At 37.0% G+C, this 21,955-nt stretch overlaps 1 protein-coding gene across 1 annotated transcript in view; it reads right to left on the bottom strand.

Moving 5' to 3' along the window:
* LOC127441379 (laminin subunit gamma-2-like) overlaps window positions 1-14,538 on the bottom strand; it is a 20,551-nt gene extending 6,013 nt beyond the window's left edge. Inside the window, exons 1-15 of the mRNA XM_051698737.1 lie at window positions 14,369-14,538; window positions 10,126-10,302; window positions 9,145-9,268; window positions 8,767-8,909; window positions 8,169-8,300; window positions 7,755-7,944; window positions 6,721-6,833; window positions 6,410-6,625; window positions 6,148-6,324; window positions 3,956-4,189; window positions 3,719-3,855; window positions 3,221-3,377; window positions 1,838-2,043; window positions 1,139-1,218; window positions 87-224 (exon numbers count right to left, since the gene is read on the bottom strand). Coding sequence (XP_051554697.1) covers window positions 87-224; window positions 1,139-1,218; window positions 1,838-2,043; window positions 3,221-3,377; window positions 3,719-3,855; window positions 3,956-4,189; window positions 6,148-6,324; window positions 6,410-6,625; window positions 6,721-6,833; window positions 7,755-7,944; window positions 8,169-8,300; window positions 8,767-8,909; window positions 9,145-9,268; window positions 10,126-10,302; window positions 14,369-14,444 — 2,300 coding nt within the window. The 5' untranslated portion in view covers window positions 14,445-14,538. The remainder of the gene's footprint in view (window positions 1-86; window positions 225-1,138; window positions 1,219-1,837; window positions 2,044-3,220; window positions 3,378-3,718; window positions 3,856-3,955; window positions 4,190-6,147; window positions 6,325-6,409; window positions 6,626-6,720; window positions 6,834-7,754; window positions 7,945-8,168; window positions 8,301-8,766; window positions 8,910-9,144; window positions 9,269-10,125; window positions 10,303-14,368) is intronic.
* Window positions 14,539-21,955: the final 7,417 nt, after the last annotated feature.

Below are 21,955 nucleotides of genomic sequence, written 5' to 3'. Positions count from 1 at the left end.
TACAACAGTTTTATACTCTGTTAATAGAAAGATGTATCTTAACAATGTGTGTTTCCAGGGGAAAACCCAAAGTCTGAGCAACTTACTGTTTCTTGAGGTCCCTGAGATTGTCTTTGACCTTATTTTCTCTGCCAATTACACTGCGTATGAGGTCTAGGGCTTTCTCAGACTCTGAAAGAGAACTGGCTGCGATGGTCTCCACCGTCACTGCCTCACCTTGGTGCCTGGTGATAAAACACCCTTAAGTCAGTCTAGCACATATTTTCTTGTCTCGGCAAACCATTTATGCAGATAAAAAGCCATGTGGAAGTTTAAAGGGATAGTTCACTAGAAAATGAAAATTCTCTCATTATTTGCTCACCCTCATGCCATCCCAGATGTGTATGACTTTCTTTCTTCTGTAGAACACAAGCAAAGACTTTTAGGGAAATATCTCAGCTCTGTTGGTCCTTACAATGCAAGTGAATGGTGATCAGACCTTTGCAGCTCCAAAAATCACAAAGAAAACATAAAAGTAATCCATATGACTCCAGTGTTTAAATCCATATCATCAGAAGCTATATAATAGGTGTGGGTGAGAAACAAAACAATATTTCAGTCCTTTTTACTCCAAATCTCCACTTTAACTTTCACTTTTAGATGTGAAAGGGAGACTAAACAGGCACCACGTGACTTTCAGATGTAAAGTGGAGATTTAGGGTTAAAAAAATAAATAAAAAGGACTTTTATCTGTTTCTCACCCACACCTATTATATTGCTTCTGAAGATATGGATTTAACCACTGGAGTCTTATGGATTACTTCAGTGTTTTCTTTATGTGAGTTTTGGAGCTACAAAGGTCTGATCACCATTCACTTGCATTGTAAGGACCAAAAGAGCTGAGATATTCTTCTAAAAATATTTGTTTGTGTTCTGCTGAAGAAAGAAAGTCATACACATCTGGGATGGCATGAGGATGAGTAAATGAGAGAATATTTATTTTTGGGTGAACTATCCCTTTAAACAATGGTTAAAGGCATGCTTTAATGTGTAAATATTGAAAACCATTTCTGTTTTTGATACAGCTATGGCTTATTAGTACACATGCAGTAATGAATCACTCATGTTTGCTGCATTTGAGTAAGAACATGTTACGCACTGCTCGGCAAGATCAGCAGCTCTCTGAACCAAATAAGACAAGGTATCAGTGCCAGCCTCTGCATCGCCTGAGGGAAACTCCTGAAATAGAAATATGAAGACAACCAAGAGAATTTTTATCTTTCTATTTTAGAATTTTATACCATATGTCTACACTACATGGCCAAAAGAATGTGGACACCTCAACACTGAACCCATATAAGCCTAATGTTCTTTTAATTTCAATGGTCCTCCCTTTGCTGCTACAATAGCTTCCACTCTTCTGGAAAGGCTTTCCACCAGATGTATGAACATGGCTGTGGGGATTTGCTCCCGTTTAGGCTCAAGAGAATTAGTATGGTCAATCCAATTTATCCAAAAGGAGTTCAGTGGGGTTCAGGTCTGGGCTTTGTGCTTTCCAGTCAAGTTTTTCCACACCAGACTCAGTAAACCATTGTATTGGTGGCATCCTATGACAACAGCATGTTAATAGTCACTGAGCTCTTTTGTTCGCCTCATTCTACAAATACTGTTTGTCTGCGGAGAGTGCATGGTTATATATGCTTGATTTTATGTTCCTGTTAGTAATGGGTGTAGCTAAAGAAGCCAAACCTTTTAATAAGAAAGAGGTTTCCACATACTTTTGGCCATAAAGTGTAGAATTTAATACACATCAACAAATCATATATCAAGTTCAAAAACATACGAATGAAATACTCACAGCCTGCTGGATGTCTCGTTTGGCCTGTTGCAGTTGTAACCTGATGTCACTGATTAGTTTCTGGATCTCAGAAACTTCTATCTTATACTGCTGATCCTTGCTTCTAATACCATCCACTGTTTTCAACAAAGCCTCCATGGTTCTGTCCTCTCTCAGCTGGGTTTGGCTAATTCTTGCCAGCTTATTCTGAAGCTCTTTCTCTGTATCTATATAGTATAAATAACAAGTCTTAAAAACAGTAATAAACAATTGACTACAGTTGCCCAAGTATTTGGACAATTAAGGCACCTTAAAAATATTTGAATGTCTTTCCATTATTAAAAAGAAATAATAATAAAAAAAAAAACATCAAACCTACTGGTATTTGTAAAGGTAATATAGAACTAGCACAAATTTGAAGAAGTTCATTAGGTTTCAAACAATATATACATTGTTTAAAATTAAGACAAAACGTATTTGGACACTTTCTGGTTTGTGGAACATGTCAATACTTATTGAGATGAACTATATCTGTGGTTACTCTGCTAGGACACCTAAGGGAACTGAATTAGATCATTCACTATACCTGACCTTAAAGGAATAGTTCACCCAAAAATTTAAATTCTCTCATCATTTACTCACCGTTATGCCATCCCAGTTATGTATGACTTTCTTTCTTCTGCAGAAAACAAATTATGATATTTAGAAGAATATTTCAGCTCTGTAAGTCCATACAATGCAAGTGAATGCGTGCCAGACTTTGATGCTCCGAAAACCACATAAGTCAGCATAAAAGTAATCCATAAGACTCCAGCTGTTAAAACAATGTCTTCAGAAGAGATATGATAGGGGTGGGTGAGAAACGGATCAATATTTAAGTCCTTTTTTACTATACATTCTCCTCCCTGCTCAGTCAATCTCCGGTTTCTCAGCCACACCTATCATATCACTTCTGAAGATATGGATTAAAACATTGGAGTCATTTGGATTACTTTTATGATGCCTTTATGTGCTTTTCAGAGCGTCAAAAGTTTGGCACCCATTCACTTGCATTGTATGGACCTACAGAGCTGAAATATTCTTTTAAATATCATAATTTGTATTCTGCTGAAGAAAGAAAGTCATACACATCTGGGATGGCATGAGGGCAAGTAAATGATGAGAGAATTTCATTTTTGGGTGAACTATCCCTTTAAGAGCAGTTGTTTAGCGAGGCAAGTAAAGCCAGGTTAGTTCTGAGAAAAGTTTTATCATCACTTTGAATGCAGATGTCATGATTTAATATCTAGTGTCATCTAGTGTCATCTAATATCATGTGCCCACAAGTGTCGAAATACCACTGCGTACACAAATGCAAATGAGTGAGAAAGAAATTAACAAAGACATGAAGAGGGATTTTCATACTTATAAGTTCATTTGCTCTGGTCTCCATTGCTTGCAACATGACCTCTGCAGCCCTAACAGCTCGTTCCATCTCAGAATTGTTGATTGAAACATCACCACTTCCAGTTCCTTTAAATAAATCCTCCATTTCCTGCAGCTGATGTGCATAAGTCTCGATCTGATATAAAACACAAAATGATCAACATATATTCACCAACATTTATTCATAGACCTCAACTTTAATACTGTGCAGGGACTGGATCCAATGCTAAATATCTTTTCATGTTTCAATCATTTTTAACCCTATGTGAATGAGCTTTTTAAAGAGATTTAGAAGTAGGGAGGACAGAGAGAGCTTAAGATAAGTCTGTGCTCTGGTTCCTGGACAATCAATCAATCAATAAATCAATCAATTATCTATCTATCTAAACAGGATAAGGATTATGATGCCACTTCTCTGACGATACATTTTTATATTTCTTAGTTTTCATTTTTCTTTTCTGTCTCAAATTACCCTACCTTGCTTTTGACTGGATTGAAGCAGGATGGACATGTTGATCTGTCACACTTCAGACCCTCATAGCCTTCCTTGCACTTACAATGGCCTTTATCGCTGCATGAATTTGACACAGAGCCCTGTCGGTTGCATTTACAAGCTACAGGGACAAGAGAAAGCTAGAATCAGTATTTTCACAGTATTTGACATGTACTGGTGCTATTTGTGGCATATTTTCAGGCTTGTGAGAGTTGGCATACCCTGGCATGGCTCTGTGGGGTAACGGTGGTAGTATCCCTCTACACAGTTCTCACACTTGGGGCCAGAACTGTGATTCAAACACTTCCGACACTCTCCTGTTCGGTGGTCACAGTTGCCTATAGAGTTATGATCCACGTGGCCATTACACTGGCAAGGCTGGCACTGTTTGGGAGGGCCGTACTCTCCCAGGGGGTCACCATAGAAACCCTCATCACAGATTTCACAACGAGAGCCTGTTGTGTTCACAGAGGCATGAATGAACACGTGATTTTAGGATACATTTGTAGAACACAGAATCAAAGTGAACACGGGAAATAGATTAATGGTGATTACAACTTAAAGGGATAGTTCACCCAAAAATGAAAATTCTCTCATCATTTACTCACCCTAATGACATCCCAGATGTGTATGACTTTCTTTCTTCAGCAGAGCACAAACACATTTTTTTAGAAGAATATATCAACTCTGTAGGTCCATACAAGTGAATGGTGATCAGACATTTGTAGCTCCAAAAATCACATAAAGGAAACATAGAAGTAACCCATAAGACTCCAGTGGGTAAATCCATATCTTCAGAAGCAATATAATAGGTGTGGGTGAGAAACAGATCAAAGTTAAAGTGGAGATTTAGAGTAAAAAAAGGACTTAAATATTGATCTGTTTCTCACCCACACCTATTATATAGCTTCTGAAGATATGGATTTAAACACTGAAGTCTTATGATTCACTATTAGGTTTTCTTTGTGTGATTTTTAGAGCTACAAAGGTCTGATCACCATTCACTTGCATTGTATGGACCTACTGTCACACCAGCCAATCAGGCTGGTCCCCCTGAGCGCCACCAGAAAGCTCCCTCGCCCGAATACTGACTGAGAACAGTAGTTAGTCATTAGAGTAGTAGTTAGACTGAGACGAGTTAGTCATTAGACTGGCTATAAAAACAGTGAGCACATGTTGCTCACTGCGAAGTATTGTTTTGCCCTGTAAAACATACCAAGCGTTTCTATTATCTCTGTCTGATTTATTGTGCATGACATCTGCCTGTTGTGGATTACTGTTTTGGATTATCGTTTAATAGGTTGTACTGCCTCTCTGGATGGATATCCTGTGTTTTGACCAATACTACGTTGTTGGATTTCTATACTGTGTTTGCCCACCTGTCTCCTGGTCTAATCTTTCATTGTGTCTCTACACTGTAAATAAAACGCACATGGATCCTGAATCAACTCCATCTGCCTCATCTATGTTACACCTACAGAGCTGAGATAGTTTTCTAAAAATCTTCGTTTGTGTTCTGCTGAAGAAAGAAAGTCATACACATCTGGGATAGCATGAGGATGAGTAAATGATAAGAGAATTTTCATTTTTGGGTGAACTATCCCTTTAATAAGGAGGCCTGCAATCATCATAGAATGTTCCTGTTCTGTTTCGTTCCTCCGTGTTCAGACATGGTTGAATGACAATAAAAATCTGACTTGACTTGAGAAATACTGAGATTCATGCTGTTTATTTTTAAAGCAGAAGATCACCCAAAAATTTAAATGATCATTTAATTAGCCTAATGTCGTTTCAAACCCATATGACTATATTCCAAGTTTTCTGAAGCCATAATATAGCTTTGTGTGAGTAACAGATGTAAATTGATTTCAGTGATTATTCACTGAAATTTCTGAAATCATCCCTAGCTCTCTTTGGCACGTTCATGAGAGTAGCGGATTCATGAAGGAATCTTTCTTATGAGTCAAATATTTTCAATAGTTCGGTTGATCAAGTTAATAAAACAGGTCTGAATGATTCATTCAGAAATTGGACTGATTTGCTTGTCGAGTTCAACTTACTGACTTGGTCGAAGCAGTTGACAGCTCAATGGAGAGATCGGCAGTGAATAACGACTAACATTTTGGTCTATTCCTCACACAAAGCTATTGAATGCCTTCAGTTCAGAAGACTTGGAAAATAGAAAATAGAAAAGTCTTATGGACTACATTTAAACTGCTTTTTTGTCATTTTGGAGCTTAGCAGCCCTAATCCTTATTAATTGTTTTAACATTCTTCAAACATTCACTTTATGTGTTCCAAGAAAGAGAAAAAGTCATATGGGTTTGAAAGGACATGGGGCGAGTAAATTATAACAGAAATTAAATTTCTATTCCTCTGAAGTTTCCCTGTATATTTGCTCTGTGATCCTCACCTGTAGTCCCTCGAGGACAACGGACACACGTCACTTGCTGAGTTCCAGGAATGACATAGCAAGCCTCACCTTCGAGACAAGGGCACTTCTGGCAGGAGTTAGACTGCTGGCGGTTGATATAATAACCTTTAGGGCACATCTGCAGGTTTGGTATCTCATCAGCAGAATAGCATCCTCCTGTAAATGCAAAAAATCCAAATATTCCAGCACAGACTTGTTCATTATATTTAAAACACATATCGAATACACTGAAATAACATACCTGTTTCTGGATCACAGGTTCCACCCTGACAGGAACATAGATCACAGGGGCTTCGGGGGCCTTGGCCGGGGAAACGCCTCTTGTATCCTGTGGCACAGCGCTCACAGAACATTCCATCATAACCGACAGAGCAGCTGCACTTCTCCACCCAGACTGCAGGGGTGCCAGGGCCAGGTTTAGCTGACACCAGGGAGACGTCGTCCAGGTAGCCACGTCCTGTTATTAAAGCAGTCACACAATTCTTTAATTCTTTATATATTATTTCTGGGGTATTTGCAGCTCAAGTGATACATTGTTGGAGTGGTACTCACCATTTTCACCAAATGTTCCCCTGATTTTAATGGCTGTAAGATTGCTCAGAAGAGTTTGGAATTCTGTGGATGAGAGCTGTGGTCTCCATTTGCTGCCAGGTTGTTCATCCAATCTGTGTAGTATTGTAATATACAATAGAATGGTTATTATAAGCCTAAGCCTTTGAGCATTAAAACTCTGCATCTGGAAGGGGCTTTAGGAAAGCTGTTATATGCAAGCACCACTATAACACTATTACTATTGCTCTTACTTGGGATAGGGATTTGAAAACCCCTACCCCTATGTAAACGTTGGCATGAAACTCATCCAACAGCATTTGTGCAACAGACTTGAACGCTACCTCAAATCAGGTTGCCGGTTGAGGTGAGGTGTGCTATTACTTTCTTAATGATCAGACTTAAAATTTTCAACTGCTGGACATTAAAACTGGCGAAAAAATCATATACACATTGACGGAGGCACCCAAACCACCCCAGCAACCACCCAGAACACCCTATATTGACTACCCAGAACACTCTAGCAAACACCCAGAACACCCAAGCAACCAACTAGCAACCACCCAGAACCTTCTAGCAACCACATAGCAATGGCCCAGAACACTCTAGCAACCACCCAGTACACACTAGGAGCCACCCAGAACACCCTGGTGACCACAAAGAAACCACCTAGAAAACTCTAGCAACCACAAAGAATGCTCTATCAACCACCTAGCAATCACCCAGAACACTCTAACAACCATCTAGCAACCACCAGAACACCCTAGCAACCACTTAGCAACCACACAGAACACTCTAGCAACCACACTGAACACCTTGGCAATCACCAAGAACACTCTAGCAACTATCTAGCAACCACCCGGAACACCTTATCAACCATATAACAACTCGCTTAGAACACATTAGCAGTCTCATAGCAACACTATGGCAACCACCCACAACATCCTAGCATCATAGAGGTGTGTTTTGCATTAAGTACCACTCACATGTTCTTCAGAAAGTATAATCATCTAGTTATTTTTGATGATGTTACTCACCTGAAAGTGTAAGTGATTTTCTTGCCACAGGGTACCACAATTCTCAAGTCCCCTAATGAAGCAGTCACCTTAAGACCGGCTCCTTCTAGTATAACATCATAGGTGGAGGGACGACGGATACCTCTGTCCAGACGCAGAGAGAAGGTCAGTGTCTGACCGTAGCTCAGAACCTGATTCCCCAGGTATGATGCTACATTGAACAGAGAAGCAGGAGTTGTGGAAACTGGGCAATATAACCATACCTGCCAACACTCCCGATTTTATTGGATTCCTCCCGTTTTACCAACCTTCCTCCCACTGTATGTAAACGTAATCTCCCAATTTTTCACAATCCAATGTTGGCAGGTATGAATATAACACAGACACTATATTACTGGTAGTACCAATAATAAAATAAATCCTGATACAACCTACCTGGAGCAAACAGATAAATAGGAAAGATCTCCTTAGAGATAACCTCAAGGTCTTTGTGAGTGGGAGACCACCTGAAGTGCACTTGTGAGGTACTCACACCCTGAGCAGTGGCAGCTCGCCAACCCTCGGGTCCTATAAGAGACAAAAAAATTATAATAATTAAAAAGAGATTTTCATTCAGTCTGCACAAAACGTGGTATTTGCAATTTAGGTTCAAATTTAAAAGGATAGTTCACCCAGAAATGAAAATGCTGTCTTCAATTACTCACCCTCACCTGTTTGACCCATTACTTTCTTCCATGGAACACAAAAGGAGGTGTTCTACAAAATGTTAGCCTCAATTACCATTCACTTTCATTGTATGGAAAAAAAGATGCAATGAAAGTGAATGGTGACTGAGGCAAACATTCTTCCTAGCATCATCTTTAATGTTCTTTGGAAGAAGACATTTCAAATGGGTTTGGAACAGCATGGGGGTCAGTAAATGATTATAGAATTGTCATTTTTGGGTGAACTATCCCTTTAAATTGTTAGCATATGAATGTGATTGGCTGAAATCAGGGATTATGCATGATTAATCCATGATTATTAAACTCACCATGTTCAAAAGTTGAAGTGATATTGTGAATGGAGTATCCCTCAGCTGAGGAGCACACATCTGAATGTCCGTTACAAAAGCAGGGCAAGCATTCCTCTGTGTTATATGTGAGCTGGCCATTCTTACGTGACCGACAGCTAAGCCTGTAAGAGAAGACACAAATTGAGCCAAACATACCTAACAAACATGGAGTCAAAATGTTTGATCAAATATACTAACAGTTGATTCAGTCAGGCATAAAATTAAAGGTGAAGTTAGTATTACCAAAGGTGATGAATCAACTTAAGAATGGCTTCTAATTAGGACAAAGATAGGACAAAATATTTTAACATTCAAATTACACATTTCACCTTTAAACACTGGGATTACTGTTCTCACCTCAAAGGCTCACACCCATTTACAGCGACTGGAGACCCATCATGACAGCGGTCACACTTGTCCCCATGAATTCCCTGTTTGCACACACACCGTCCCTCATTGTTGCAGGCTGGTCCTTGGGAACCTAAACCGAAAAATGTAAACATGCGTTTTGTTCATACAGTGGCAGCGGCAGTGTTTCACAAAACAAGAAGACCTTTATTATTATATTCTATTTAAATATAACTCAAATTAAAAATTAAAGTATGGTCACATTGTATACATCTGCATAAAATGTGAGACATTAACTGTATTAAATTGCATGAGGTGTAATTTCACGATTGTCCTGCAAGTGTCTGCATAAGTCATATGTCCTTACTACAGAACACTAGATCTACGACCATTTTCAAGAACTTAAATCACGATGCCTTGGGAAACAGCCCATAATTCTAAGATGATTTGTATGGTCGTTTCTATGATATAATTGGGCTTATAATGCTGTGGGGAAATGAGGCTGACACAGACTGAAGTGATGAGCAAACTGCATCTTAATAAGGCATATATTCCCCTGGTTTTGTCTGCATGCTAGGGTATGGCAACTGCCATACTTGGCCATATGCAAACGCCACCCCTGCAGTAGCCCCAAAGGTAACTGGACACTTAAAAATATAGTTCACCCAAAAATGAAAACTCTATCGTCATTTACTCACCCTCATGTCGTTCAAGTCACCATCCACTTTCATGGTATGGAAAAAGATGCAATGCAAGTGAATGGTGACTGAGGCAAACATTCTGCCTAACATCTCCTTTTGTGTTCAACAGAATAAAGAAAGTCATATGGGATTGAAATCACATTAGGGTGATTAAATGATGAAAAATGTTCATATTTGCGTGAACTATCCCTTTAAGCAACAGTTAAAAATGTGTGAATTTAATAGACAGAGATTTAATTTCCAGACGATCATGAAGTCTCCTGACTACTGCTTTTTAGTAGTGTCTCACCTGCAGTGTTGCAGTTGCAGGGCAAACAGCTGTCTCCTGTCCTCTGGTGGTAATATCCTTCCTTGCAGCTTTCACATTGCCGCCCTTCTGAGTTCCCCTGGCAGTTTACACAGTGCAGTCCCAGATTATCCAATTTGCAGTAGTGTGCTTTACCATTACATTGACAGGGAGTGGAAGCTGCAAGAAAACACACAGAGGTTGGTGACTGGCTGTTTGATGCCGTGGCAGAAACCTTTCACTGTTAAAGACCCCATGAAATCACTTGACAAGCACAGTTTTCTGTATTGTGTTGTCATATTTCCTATTGAAAGGACGTTTGGGTGAGAAATAGCCTATTGAAAGGCTATTCTCTTTTGTTTTTAGACAGCCAAAAAGCTTTAGTTACATCACAGCCATGAACCAAGATTTGCTACTTGCTTGTTAGTGGTAGGTGATAATAAGGGGAGGAACATTCAGCATATGATTGGACAAAAACATTGTGTTGTGCACCATGAGTCCAATATTTTTTGGTCTGTTTTCCTGTATGAGAAGGGCTGTCAATTTAAAAGGTGCATATCTGCTAAAGGGGAATTTTTTTCAACGTTTAGGAGTACACTCACGTATAGCCTAGATGACCTTAATGGTACACTCAGTAACTTTTCGCTCGTGTCATCTTGGACTTCAGTGACACCTAGTGGTGTGGATGCAGTATCATTAAAAATCAACAGTTTTCAGTTGCAGATGCCATTGTAGAAATTCACTATTCACAATCAGCCATGATTAATTTAATCCAAGAGTGAAAATGTCCAATAACAATATGGTTACATAGACTGAGCGAGTAGAATTCAGCTGGTCATGTGATTCTAAAATGGCAGCCCGCATGAGGGTGCCCCTGCCCCCATACAGAATAAAACAGCATTTATTTATTTATTTATTTATTTTCTCCCCAGTTAGGAATGCCCAATTCCCAATGCGCTCTAAGTCCTCGTGGTGGCGTAGTGACTTGCCTCAGTCCAGGTGGTGGAGGACGAATCTCAGTTGCCTCCACGTCTGAGACCATCAATCCACACATCTTATTACGTGGCTTGTTGAGCGCGTTACCACGGAGACATAGCGCATGTGGAAGCTTCATGCTATTCTCTGCGGCATCCATGCACAACTCACCACGCGCCCCACTGAGAGCGAGAACCACATTACGGCGACAACGAGGAGGTTACCCCATGTGACTCTGCCCTCCCTAGCAACCGGGACAATTTGGTTGCTTAGGAGACCTGGCTGGAGTCACTCAGCACGCCCTGGATTTGAACTCGTGACTCCAGGGGTGGTAGTCAGCATCTTTACTCGCTGAGCTACCCAGGCCCCCCATAAAACAGCTTATATAAGGTTACTGATATGACTAGAGTCCTCACCTCATGTGAGCAGTCATGATTTTATACATATGTTTGAAAATTACAATTCATTTCTTTTGGAGTAAAACCTTTTTAATGTTGAAAAAAATTACTGAGTGCACCTTTAAAGCTAACAGACATGGGATCAAAGCCACAAAACATTTGATTTAATTTGGTATTTAAGATGAGGAAATCTGTATAGACAACACTTAAAAGTTTTTTGAGTTAGGAATTTGTTGAATATGTCAACTTTTTACAGTATTTTAAAATAAAATGGACTATTTTGCTGCTAAAGTTTAGTGGTACCAGCCAGATTTTAGTGGTACTGTGAGCATGAGAAAGTAACATCTAAAGACTCCTACAAACAACTGCCACAGACACAGAAAATTCCCGCACACCCTTAGGTGTATTCACACATTCTTTAGCCCATAAGTAATGCAACAGTACATCGACAATTACTCAAACTCAAAAACCATTAACTGGCAAAACCGCATATGTCTGAAGATCAGCAAACTTCTGAAAGACATTCAGGGGTTGACAACTTAAAAAGAAAAGAAAAGAAAGATGATGTTCACAGCATAGATGTTTAGATCATGCAGGATTACCTGTAATAAAACAACCTAGTGCACATTTAAACAGGTCTACAGTATGTTAATCTATAATGGATGTTGGATAATAGACAGTTGCTTTGTGGGCAGGACAAGTTTGCTCCTGTAGGTAATTTATAACCAGGGTTGGGAGGGTTACTTTTGAAATGTATTCCACTACAGATTACAGAACACATGCTGTAAAATGTAATTTGTAACATATTCCATTAAATTACTCAAGGTCAGTAACGTATTTTAAATACTTTAGATTACTCCTTCAGCACTGGTAGATTTTTTCACTTGTTTTGACTATAAAAACTCTGCCAGTACAGTAAGACAAAATACACATGTTAAAAATACATTCTCTGAAAAACCTAAATATCTTATGCAGTGTTGTTTCTAAAACAAGATAAATCAAATTGATCTTGTTTTAAGGATTTTTAGATATTTTTACAGGAAAACAATACAAAAACTATTATCAAGAATATGATTTTTGCCCTTATATCAAAGGTCTCACAAGAAAAAAAGAAATTATGATCCAACGTAAATTTTCTTGATAAAAAAATATGATTGTGCCAAGTAATGTGTATGTAAAATGGCTAGAAATAGCATTTTAGCTTAACGTAAAGCTGACAATTTACACAAGGTTTATTTTTATTTCTTCTGCTCCAAACTTACTTCAAACTTACTTCTCTGTCTGCTCGTATGAATGTAACACATCATAAGAAAGTGTTTCACCGCTGTTCAAATGCACTTTGTATGGCATCATTAATATGTATAAATGTTTTCCATCTGAAAGGACTAAATATTAAATGAAAGAAATGACAATAAAATGCAAAGTAATCTCTTCAGTAATTAAAATACTTTTTGAATGTAACTGTATTCTGATTACCAATGATTTAAACTGTAACTGTAGTGGAATACAGTTACTTATATTTTGTATTTTAAATACAAATACTCCCATTATTACTCCCCAACCCTGTTTATAACTAATGTTATGATGTAATATAGAGTCAGCATAAAATGCCCCCCAAACAATTATCCACTCAGAAAAGGACAGACATTCCATTCTGTCTAATGTAACAACATCAGCACTCTCTCACAGGTGAGCAAAAACAGCCTCTCAATCTCCATGACAACACATCATAAAAAATTGCCTACACATTCTCAACTGTAAGACAAAAGTCCTTCTGTTTGTTCAAAGGTTGTTTTGAAATCAAAACAAATCATAGTAAATGCAACATTCGGTTTCCACATTTTGGTTCTACATTTGTACATGCATAACACATATTTATAGCTTCAAAGTCAACAATTCAAAATCAAATCATGCTAATAGTTTCCCATCGGGCTACCAGACTTATTATTATCATTATCAGTATTATTCAGATCATTATGATTAGGATTACTGGGTTTTTGATAATTATTATGATCTGAGTGTTAATGAGGCAATGTCTCTGTTGTAGCATCTTGTTGCATTGTACTGTAATTATACACTGTAAATATGAATTAATTAAAGCACCTTTCTTAGACTGGGATTAATTATGAAATCTCCCTCTGCATTGTTTTCTTTAGTAGTGTGTCCTAAGTATTTCTATTACTATGATGAAGAAGTTATGTCAAATAAAGACACAAATCATTAAAACTCTCAATGAAGCCAATACAGCCAATATATATATATATATATATATATAATGATTTAACAGTGTATTATGAATTATAATACACCTTACAATCAACTGTATGTTCTCATAAATAACTGTCACATATTATATGATATATACTCCTTGATTACTGTGCATCATAATAGTTAGCCGACCTATTGTACGTATTTCAACAACACAACATTTCATGTTTGTATCATGTTTTATAATGCCTTACATTTTTTTTAAATTTGTGTAACTAAGAATAATATTGAATATTATTATAATGGTTATGAAAAATAATTTGACTGCTATTATAATGCAGTATAACTGCTATTTATGGACAGATATAATGTGTATTATAATGTTATAATGTATTAGAAATAAAGGCTGAATAGGCTTCTTACCAAAACTGATGTTTATGAATGAAGGCAACGGTTTAATGAACATTAGAATAATCTGTAGATCTGTTTTACTGTTATTTATGAACTTTTAGATGCATAACCTAAACATTAAAACAAATGAACCCCTTTTTATACCATCCCCTTTCGTCGATTACAATTAGTCTGTCTTCAACACAATGCCATAATATTGAGCTAAATGGGCTAATAGCACATTATTCAAAAATTCAATCAGAACTAACACTTACGTCGAAATGTCCCTTGAACTGGGGACCAAATGCAAACTGCGCACAAAAAGATCCAAATGCTCTTCATTTTCCACATTAACGAAGCAAGTATCTCCAAGTTCTCACTTTTCTAATGTCCTGTCGATATGAAGGGATTTTCAAGCCCGTTGAGTCGTCAGTGCGATGAAACGGCCACCTGAAGGTTGTGCCAGCTGATACCGATGAACGCGCATTTAAAATCTTCCCACCTGACAAGCGCGGGCACGTCAAGATCAGTGTCTCAGCTCTACATTTACTCATGCATGATTCAGAAAGCACATGTCTCAAAGGAAATGGATCATGCCTTTCCTCATATAAAGACGTGTTTGATCAAATCCCTATAGCTGAATGCAGCACAAGAACAATGAATAGTTTGCATCTGAATGTGCATAATGGTACTACATGGTGCAGACTCATTATAATCACATTTAAGTTTTGTGACAGAATTCTTTAGCAGGTAAGATGCTAATGACGCAAGACGAGGCCAAATAGTGTCAAAATGAGCATAGGAACATTTATCAGCTAACCTAAAAAAATGTGCATCCCAATTAACAATGCTGCTAACCCAGAATATTCCTTTAATAAGTACTGTAAAATTTATGTAGTTAACTACAACCTTTAAGAAGACACAGAAGTTGTATAATTTTACACCAGAACATCATGTTGGCAAGAGCCACAACAAAGAACCACACCCATACTGAAGGCCAAACCAAAGCCATAGAAATGTAGGAAACTAAAACAGTTCTTAGAAGCCTTAAAGTGCAGTTTTATTTACCACACCATCATCTACAGGCACATCAGCCAGTATCTAATAAACATCACTGATCCACAATGAGATAGCATCATCTGTATCAAGTTTGGGCACATGCAAGGAACTAAAGAAGAACTATGGGAAACACCCTGGAATAATATTCAGTATGTCAAACTGCAACAAAAGTGAACTTAAAAGGATAGTTCACCCAAAAATGAAAATTCTCTCATCATTTACTCTCATTTACCCTCATGCCATCTCAGATGTGTATTACTTTCTTTCTTCAGCAGAACACAAACAGAGATTTTCAGCAAAATATCTCAGTTCAGTAGGACCATACAATGCAAGCGAATGGTGATCAGACCTTTATAGCTCCAAATATCACATAAAGAATAAATAAATCCATTGGACTTCAATATTTAAATCCATATCTTCAGAAGCAATATAATAGGTGTGGATGAGAAACAGATCAAAATGTAAGTCCTTTTTTACTCTAAATCTCCGCTTTAACTTTTATTTTCAGATGTGAAAGTGAAAGTGGAGATCTAGAGTTAAAAAAGGACTTACATTTTTATTTGTTTCTCACCCACACCTATTATATTGCCTCTGAAGATTTCTGAAGGATTTAACCACTGGAGTCTTATGTGATTTTTGGAGCTACTATTTTTCATATTGTAAAAAGTTAAAATGTTCCTTGTACACTGCAGCATTAGCTGAGAGAGAATTAATTTTATATATAAATGCAATAGACATTACAGTAATGGACGTTATTACAAAATATATTCAAATGAATCAGAACTGAATTAAATGATACTAAAATCAGAATCAAACAAACAGCTTTTTAATCAAAATCGAAACAAATTTGGAAATCTGAATTGAGATCCAGCCCTGCCTACACATAATACATTTCTACAAATATGAAATGCCTGCAACAGGGTTTAAAAAACTAACCTGCAGTATATAAAAACTGCTACCAAAAAGGATTTGAGACTTGACTTGTACACATGAGAAAAAAAACTAAGACTTGAGGCTGGACATAAACTTGGCTTTGAAGGACTTAAGACTTGACTTAGACTCATGACAAAAAACTTGACTCTCCGTTAGAGACTTGTGACAATATCTGTCCTTTAGTCATATTTCTTGGAAATGTAGTAAACAAAAAGATCTTTGATTGTTTCTTGAATATCAATACCATTGCTCTCATAAAAATATTGGAACGAACCAGAATACACTGGTATAGTCACATCGTACAGTAACCTAATGTATTCCACTCATAACGAAAAATCTAAGGCCTCAGGGCAGTACTTTTTCTACTGTGTAAAATCAGCCACGCCCTGTCACGAACTCTCAGAGAGGTAAGAAAAAGGCACTGGACTGAGTCAGAGGTGTCTCAGATACGCATTTCCAAAACACACCCAAATATCTACCACCACACATCTTTATATTCCACACCTTGTTCCAAACACAGAGGCACCGAGCCCCACCCAACCTCTCCAGGTAAACATGCACATGCTTTCCCTACGGCTGCAAAGATTGCCGTGGCAAAGTGCGAAGCACACCCTGTCTACCTCTTACAGGAGTCTGCCAAAACCACACCCATACACACATACTGTGACAGAAACGGATAGACACTATGAGAGACCATAAGAGAAAGTAGGAGAGAAAGAGGAAGCTCAGTCTGTGTACTTTGTTGTCCATAGGTTTCTTATTGATTGATTGGAGAGAATAGCTTATTTGGACACTTAAGTCACATTTAAAAAGCATGAATAGTATTGCATTAAATAACAAAATATCAAACCAAGTGGCACACATTTTCAAAAAAGATAGCACACTTTTCAAGCAAACATTTCACATAAATATGTTCGTTGGGTTTTACATTATAAAGCAATAGACCTACTGATCAAATCTATTAGAACTTATAATCTTTAATGTATAAACTTGACTTCATACAGTACATCAATCACTACAAATACCGTAAAAGTTGGTTAAAAGTAATTGCAAAAGCTTTCAGTTTGATATTTTTTATCCATGCAAATAAACTGATCAAATAAATGTATACATTTTTCAGTGCGGCTTAAGTATCCAAATACTCTTGGGGCCAATATTTTGTTGCACAACTTGATTTGGTTACAGAGATGTATGTTTATCAAACTACCACAAAGAATCATGATGCATTGGATTTCACTGATTAAAAAAGATGCCTCTTCAGATATTACAAAGTGCATGCAGTTCCCTTCAATCTAGTCATCAGTCTTTGTGTGAATATGAGAAAAGACCTCTTTATGCCTTTTTTTTTTTTTTTTTTTTTATCAAGACATGACTGCCAGTATTTTAAAAAGAGAGCCCCTTATTTCAAAGATGTAAATGACTTTTGGAGATACAAAGTAGCACACATTCTGCAAAGGACAAAACTGGCACAATGTGTTTCATTTTGTGGCAAGTTCATATTTTGCACTTTCAGGCTTATGCAGGATAGAAACACACCTGAGTGGCTAATTTCATTTAGTTAGACCAAAGTCACGGATATGATGTGCAACCGCATATGATGAGGGCTGCTGAGTCACAGCTCGTCTGAAGTGTACTAGTGAGGAATGATATTGCTAACACTGTTGATTTTGTGCCTTATGAGTGAAGCTGCCTATTACACACTGACCAACAATGTTTGATAATGATTGTCACTTCCTGCTTAGCAACACTTTACAGATAAACTCAATCAGATACACAGTATTGTTTACAATACCACCTTATGACATGACAACTTTGAGTTGACTATACAAAGTGATCGAAATGTGTTAGGGCTCTTGGGTCCCCAAATCAACCACAAATTCCTGTCTGGTGAATTTTAGTTTGTTAATTTTGTATCTATTTTTTATAAACCAAGGGGGAAAAAATCCAACTCAATGCCAGGGCACAGGGCCACAGCTAGTGGGGTGAAAATTAAGAACAATTCAAGGGGTCCACAGGTCTAGTGGGGCCCACAACAATTTCTAAATTGTATATTAAAAAAGGTAAGAGGTAATTTTAGTTTACCACTTACTTGATAAACTTGATCTAAAAAGCAGTGGTGGACTTGTTTCTTTTCTGTGGCAGCTTCACTTGAACCAAAAAATACCAGCTAGTACATTATAAATGCAACTTTATAGCAAGCAAGGTTAATAGAACACCATAAATAAACAGTCTAATTGTGCAAAGAGGACAAGTGTCAGACCACACTGAAAAAAAATTGGAGTGGGATTTACTTAAAAAAACCTAGGAAACAATTTCCACGCAGAAATTGCTAGTTAATTCAACAGACCATATTTTCAAGTAAAGGCTACACACAATTCTTGGTGGCTTTAATGTTAAGTAAATTAATAATAATAATAATAATGTCAAGTAAAGTTTTCTCACAATTTGTTCGTACATTTTACTCAAACAATGTAGCACTGAATTAAGCTATGCTTTTAAAAGTGTACTAGCATTGCAATGCTTTTTTTTTAACGTATTAGTCACGTACCACGTCACACAGAAAACTTCCACAGAGAAGCTTAACTTATGCTATGTAATCTACTAAACTACATCACCTTGTTTTAATGGCAATAAAAACAAAATCCAGAGCTGCACATGCACACCTTAATACTAAATACATGATAGTGTAACAATCAACAGATAATTTTTATTTTTGTATTTTTTATTAAGAACAGGTCATTTTGAGTAAAAAATAAACTTTAGACTTAACAAGAAGTTACCAAATGTAACAACAAAATCAATAATAAAAACAGTATAAACAACTTGCAAACAGTGAAACCATGCAAGCTCATTCATTATTCAAGCTCAGTGCATTCTGGGAACACTAGCTTAGAAAAGAATGATGTACTTATTTTATTTACCTGTGAAATGTACTCAAATTAACAAATAGATATGACAAGTTGTTCTTTAGGGTTCGTACATAATGATGCATTGTAAAAATAACACAATCATAAATAATATTTACACTCTTAGAAGAAAAGGTTCCATATAGAACCCAAAAGGGTTCTATCGCTTGCTTCATATTGGGAACCCCATATTTGGAATGCTTTTTAAGGGACCCAAAATGTTACGATTCCATGTTGGGAACCCCTAAAAGGTTCTATATAGAACCTTTTAATCTGGCTCAAAGAACCCTTTAGGGCAACATGGAATCGTAACATTTGGTTTTTGTTTAGTTTTCAAATTTAGTTTTTGTTTTATTGCCAGAATAATGTTTAATAGATTTGTGAATTAAATAGTTAATATAGATATTATCACAAAGAAAGTGAAATAACCATATAAAACACATTTAAGTAATATTTCGTAAAGCATTTTAAATAGTTTGTATTTACAACAACACTAGCAATAAATAAGATAAATAAGAACTGACTTAATAAATCCACAGGTTTGTAATAAGAAGCTAAAAGTTTAATTAGTAGTATAAAGTATATTATTAAAAAATCATAAACATTAAATCATTCAACATTAACCATAAATTAAAATTAGAACCATGAGTAAAATTAATAAATAAATACAAAACTAAGTTAAAATAAATAAATAAAAATAAATGACCTACATGACAATCTGTTACAGAATACAGAATAATTTTGTTGCCACTGGGGGGGGGGTCTTCCTAAAGCTTGTTTATAATGAAACGCACTGAATGAGGTCTTTTGGATGCAACAAACTAAACAAAACTTCACTTCAGCCATCTCCATGTCATCAGTTTGATGCTGACTCTCTGCACTGAGTGGTCTTGACACCATATGAAAGATCAGGTTGAGGATGTGCTGATCCCTTTAAGTAAGAGAAATATTGAATAGACGTACCATCAGTATGCACAGTAGTTAAAAAGAGAAATAAATTGGTGTCTCTCTAAATTACATATTAAAACTTACATGAAGAGTAGGAGTGTTGTGTTTTATCTGTATGAAGATGGTCAAACAAGTAATACTGCACTCCAGAGACACTGCAAACAGAAATATAAAATTTTTAGTATCATAAAAACCTTGATGCAATGCAAAATAATGAGAAATAATGGGAAAATATATATACCTTTTATGACACTGTTTATATCATTGTTTTGAAGTCAAATGTCTGCTTTGACTTTCACTTCTCATGGCTCTGATGATGTTGATGTCCAGAACTTCAGAAGTGCTCTCCAAGTTAGGTGAAGGCCTTTGCAAAAACCTATGGGAAATGAATATGACATCTTCAATTATATAAAAAAAACAATACATAATTATAATCCTTTTGTAAATTACAATAAAACTACAAACACCAAATACTCACTAGTCGAGACATTGAAACATTTCCATCACTTCCTCTCTTTGACATCAGACATTCTCTTGAATGGAGATCAATTAATCTCTTTATATCAGTGCAGTTGGCTTAATTCAATGCTCTGATGTGCTCGTTTTTGTTTTTTCCCCATGTTTTCTAGGTGAAGAGAAAAGTAAATGATAATATAACATGTAATCAGAATTACTAGTCAAACCACAAGAGATTTTATTGATTTAAGTGTGAAATGTCTTCCCTCCTGGCCGAGAATATTGTGAGCCTGGATGAAACAGTTTTGTCGACGTTTCTTCTTTGTGCTTGCTGAAATAAACGTGTAAGTCATAAATGACAATGTGTTAGGACAAAATAAATACAAAATATAGCCGCAAGTGGCAATCATCGGGGTCCAAGCACATGTGAAGAAATAACCAAAATAATCAGAATTGACAGAAATGATCCAGTGGATGCCAAATTATACAAATTGACTATATAAAAGCTGCTGAAAGCTGATTGGTCGACGGCGGCCATGTTTTTCAAAATATGCGACTGTCCTCATAGACCTTGATGAGACCTTGGACAAATAAACTGCGTGCAAATTTCAAGTCGATCAGACCAACGGTTTCATAGTTAGAGCCATATTTGTTTTTAACTATTATAGCGACACCAAGAGGCAGAGGTGTGCAATATTTTTTGTGTGACCTCAGCATGAGACCATACATAACTTTACCAAATTTGGTGATAATATCTCAATCTGTTCAAAAGTTATAACCGTTTTAGTAAAATGGACACGCCCAATATGAACGTTTTGGCGTACTGTTTGACGATAAATCAGAATTTAAAAATTCCTTTGATCGCTTTTCATATTGGTACTCTGCTGAATCATTCTGCACTGGTTTGGTTCCGATCGGGCAAACGGCCTCGGACGAGTTCGTTTTGAATTTTTTTCAAACAATCCAAAATAGCGGGAAAACGAAGGGGCGGAGCAAAATTCTGTCAGGGGGTAAAACTCTACGGCATGGCGCAAGGAATCAGAGGAAAACATAATTTTGTTTCTAGCCCTTAGGGTTCAAGATTTATGGTCCAAAATGTGATTTTTGTTTGTTTTGTTCGCAATAGCGCCACCTAGTGTCTGAAGGATGTGTGTCTGGACGCCTGAGTAGTGGGGGGGGATTTGGAACCATCCTGCCAAGTTTGGAACCTCTATGACTTAGGTCTCTGACACCCAGACACTTTTAGGGCAAAAGAAGAAGAAGAAGAAAAATAATAAGAAAACTGGAACAAATACATTAGGGTTCCTGCACCTTCGCTGCTTGGACCCCTAACAATCAACAAATTAATTTATTTCTCTTACTTACCAGGGTAACGTCGCCCTCAAGCTTTCAGCTAAACCGACTTTCTGTGACGGTTTAAATTTGAAATAGGATTCCCGCGCATTTTGATCACTCACACGATTTGCGCTTCTGCTAGCGCGCGGCTTAAATACGCCTTTGCGCTACGACAGGACAAAAATAACCAGCGCTACATGCTCAAATTGTAAACACAATTGTATG

This window comes from Myxocyprinus asiaticus, chromosome 5, assembly GCF_019703515.2.
Source record: "Myxocyprinus asiaticus isolate MX2 ecotype Aquarium Trade chromosome 5, UBuf_Myxa_2, whole genome shotgun sequence".
NCBI classification, from domain to species: domain Eukaryota; kingdom Metazoa; phylum Chordata; class Actinopteri; order Cypriniformes; family Catostomidae; genus Myxocyprinus; species Myxocyprinus asiaticus.
Note: the sequence above shows the minus strand (reverse complement) of the source record. Positions and strands in the feature narration are given on the sequence as shown.